The following is a 4,148-nucleotide window of genomic DNA, read 5'->3' on the forward strand; positions in this document are numbered from 1 at the left end:
ATGACACGGAAAAAATACTTCGTAATAGGTACGAAGTTCAATATTCCTGAATCAGACGTTTTCAAGAGCGCTCTACAATTTCCTCCTGGTAAGTGGTTGTTCCTAAATATATGACTTGCCGAGTTGAATATTTATTCTAGACTAATAAACCAACTAAAGCAAATATAAGAAATTTTGTGATTTGGCCCCATAAAGGGGCGTGGTTACACAGTGGCTGAGGTGTTGGGCTGCTAAGCACGAGGTCGCGGGATCGAATCCCGGCCACGGCGGCCGCATTTCGACTGGGGCGAAATACGAACACACCCGTGTACTTAGATTTAGGTGCACGTTAAAGAACCCCAGGTGGTCCAAATCATTCCGGAATCCTCACTACGTGCCTACTAATCAGATCATGGTTTTGGCACGTAAAAACTTGTAAGCGTATTTTTTTTAATGAACAATCGTCGAAAATTTGATCTGAGGGTAAAGCGCTTCGGCTATTATACGTGAGTCATCGAAGGTTCCAGAATAATCGCGTCTCGCTCATTTGCCGAGAAGCAGGTAATCTCTAGGCTGCAAAAAGCGTTGCAGAACAGGAACACATTTATAGCACTTAATAACTGCTTCATAAAAGCTTCGCTTCAAATAGGTTCTAAAATGAGCGCGGAATCTCCATAATATCTTCCTTTTTTCTCTACTTTCAACCAAGAATGCCGTGTAACTTTGCCAGTCTCGTACTCCAGCCGCGCGTCGTCTTCGTCTTCGACGAATGTCGTAGGTGCACTCGACCTGCCACTCCTCGTGGTGGTTTCCTTCTTCGTATGGTCTACATGCACTGTGCGCTGTACTCGCGCAAATCACCCATTCTGCGTGCAACCTTTCGAAGAGATTCGATTTACAAAACAAAAGGCGAGGTGGGAGGCAATACCTCAGCAAAGGGTTGTGTCACTGCAGTATACGGACCAACCAAACGATGAAAGTTGGAGAAGCTGCAAAAGTCGGCCGATTAATGGGGATCATCCACTCGCCATTAGTTATTGGAAGCTGAAGAAGAAGGAGAGCAAAAAACAGCACCAACGAGAAAAACCTTGTTAAAAATACTTCAACACTTATTTTTGCTTGCTTTCTGTGTTCAAGGTTTCACTTTCGCACCTCTTTATTTTAAATCGAACGCACAAGTACCTTTATTTTTTCCGCAAAGAGCAACCGTCAGCATACGCCATGTTCAATCTTATCGACACAAACATCACCGCTGACCCAGGCTAGTCAGCCATTCCAATTACGTGTCATTAATCTTGATAGAACAGGAACATCAGCATGCCGTACAGGGAACATTACGACACCGTTCCCCGCTACGAGTGGTGTAGACGCCTGGACATCGACAGGGTGTGTGACGTGGTGAGCCCCGAGGAGACGTGCTCGCTTTGTGGCCACGTTACGGCACGGAACCGAGTGATGAACGCGCTCGCCTTCGAGCTCACCGATACAAGGCCGGGAGCACTGCATCTGCCCTGCACGTCCACCGTAAAGGCAGACAGCGAGGATACGTGCTTACCTCTTCCCTACCTCGTCGTGCCCTACCTCGTCGTGCCCTACCTCGTCGCTTTCATGTCGCCACCGCTGCATCCAGTAGGTGGACGTGATCTGCGCAACCAGCGCCAACCCTACTGCGGGCCATCCATCTTTTCCCGGCCGTATTGGTTGTATGTCGTCGCCGCGGGCTCATCAGAGACTCCGCTTGCTGAACATCTCCGCAATTTTCAGCGCCACCAGCGCATGCTGAAAAACGAATTAAACATGTGAACACAGCCCACTGAGGCTTGATGAGAGAATGGTTCAAAGCCTCGTCGCTTACGAGTTCCTGACACCCATGTCAGTCCCAATAAATGTGTAATTTCTGACATTGTTGCAATCTCAATGCTCATACGCGCGATGACTACTCTAAAGAAAGTATCTCCCTAGGCAACGATCTTGACAGGAGCGATTTCTATCATCGCTAAAGCTCTTGCAACCGATCTCACAAAGACAACGCTTTTGCGGCCCCTAGAAATGTGCGGCCGAATTGAAGAACTGTTCCAGGCGCTTGACTAACTGCTCTAGCTCTTATACACATCGGTGACAGTTGTTCTGAAATCGATATATCACTGTGTACTTGCAATTAATATATTTCTGTTGGAGCCAGATTTTTGTTTTCGTTTTTTTTTTTTTCAAAGCACTTTAGTGGAACCCGTCTGGACGTACAGCTGTATTCAGTGTTCTGCTTCTAATTGAATATATTTTTTCGAGACCCACGTTTTTCTTAAGTACTGTAGCTTGTACCACCTGTAACCACAGTAGTCTACTGACTGCTATATTCAAGCGCACATTTCGGTTCTTCAGTAAAGCGGCCAATAGCGCTTCGGGGTATGGTTACAGCGTTGTGAATTGAACCTCAATTTCATAGTATGCGTTTCCGTGACAAAGTTGTAAATGAGAGTCGTGTTTAAAGCACCTGCTGGACGCTGCATAATATCGTAAAATTGATTAGCTATTCTTTTTCCAACTTTGTTCACTAAAACCACAGTGTCGAATGTCTTTTCCCATGCGTCAGGGCGATAAAAAGACCTTAGGAAATTCCCGAAGTTCGGCAGGGTAGTTCCAAGAGTTAGTGCGGAGCAGAACCTACTCCATCGCTTTCTGCCTATAGCTTCTGCTGTTCGCGGCGCGTCTTAAAGTGTTTTTATACGATACGCATTTTAAGGATACTGCAAGCACTTTCCGGCGTCCATATACCTTTCCATCGGGGTCTATAACTGCTTCGACCAGCCGTCGGCGTCTGCAACCGACATTTCAGCGTAATTGATGCCAGTCATGCGTGACACCTCAGAGGGCGTAACTGTTTCTGCATTAAAGAAAGAAGACACAGCCATTTCATCACCTTTTCTTTATTTGTCATGATGAATAGAACGTGTGCACTATTAGTAATATCCGGTATAATCGCGCAAATCGCGACAATGCAGATGAGGTCCGCGCGATCGTGTTTTACTAATACCCCGCCTGTAGCAACAGGCGCCGATCGCTTGGCAGGCGCATACTGGTGGTCATACGAATATGCTGGAAGGGAGCCAGCTGCCGACTGCGATGGCTGACCTTCGCCTGGGGCACCACCTGCAGAGCCCAGGCTCTCCAGGTATCCACTCTGGTCGAACGACGACGTGCCCGCTGACGAGTCGTCGTCTTCGTCGTTCAGGAGTGTGGAGGATACCTGATTGTAAAGCATTATTCCGGCACATGGCGTTTGAAGTTGGTTGAAGCCACGCGCTGCCGTCAACAGTGTGGTGGGCAAAGCGCTTTCTCTGTTCGCCCCACGCAGTGACGGTGGAAGGGGACCGGTGAACCGGTGCACATTGTAGGGCCGCACAGCCGAGCGAGCCGACGCCGTGGCCGTGACAGTGGCCGTCGGCCTAGGCAGCGGCATTCTCTGACCAGAGCGCCCGAAGCGCCGCCACGGGCAGCGCTGGTTCCACGGCGTTCGTTCATTTGCGTTGGTCGTGGCGGATGATGGAACTCGTGGAAACCTCGATCTTGGGCCACGGCCGTGGAAATGCTCGGCTGCTGCTCCTGGTCCCCGGAACAGCCATTCTTCGGCTTGCTAACAACCGCCTTGGCCCTGCGCTCCTGCCCCTTGTGCTGGTGGGCCTCACGTGGGTTGTAGACGTAGTCTGGGTAATTCCTTCGGTGGACGACGGCAGCTTCGGCCGCCTTGCGCTGGTACGGCTCCTTGACGACGGCACTGAGGGAACGCCACAGCTTCCCCAGGTGGCTGCTCACGCGCTGGTTGTTCTCGTTCGGGTTCTCAGCGGCCACCGATCGCCTCTTTTCCTGCGCCAACAGCATGAAGGTGCTTGGAGGTCGCGGAATGCGCGACCGCAGCTGGTAGCGGTGCTGAACCTCAATGCTCATCGATGAACCCGCCATGCCGGGAAGAGAGGCCAGTGAAGGCACCGCCGTCGCCTGTGCGGCTGCTGTTTTGTGACAGAAGGAGCGGAATGCTTCGCAGGCTCGTGCTGGTGGTCCTCTGCTGAAGCGAAGCCGACGACGACAATGGCTGACTGTCATCGGGAGCGGCCTCTACAGAGCCCATGGCGTCCAAAGATGTAGCTGTCCAGACAATCGCCGTGGTCGAACGA

The 4,148-nt window shown here is 50.7% G+C and overlaps 1 protein-coding gene across 1 annotated transcript; it reads right to left on the bottom strand.

Moving 5' to 3' along the window:
- Positions 1–1,704: 1,704 nt before the first annotated feature.
- LOC119441913 (sex-determining region Y protein) lies at positions 1,705–3,936 on the bottom strand. The gene is made up of 3 exons (XM_049662409.1): positions 3,445–3,936; positions 3,011–3,223; positions 1,705–1,758 (listed from the first exon to the last, which is right to left on the bottom strand). The coding sequence occupies exons 1-3, from the start codon at positions 3,934–3,936 to the stop codon at positions 1,705–1,707; spliced, it is 759 nt and encodes a 252-aa protein (XP_049518366.1).
- Between the last annotated feature and the right edge of the window lie 212 nt (positions 3,937–4,148).

Source organism: Dermacentor silvarum, chromosome 1 (genome assembly GCF_013339745.2).
Source record: "Dermacentor silvarum isolate Dsil-2018 chromosome 1, BIME_Dsil_1.4, whole genome shotgun sequence".
NCBI classification, from domain to species: Eukaryota; Metazoa; Arthropoda; class Arachnida; order Ixodida; family Ixodidae; genus Dermacentor; species Dermacentor silvarum.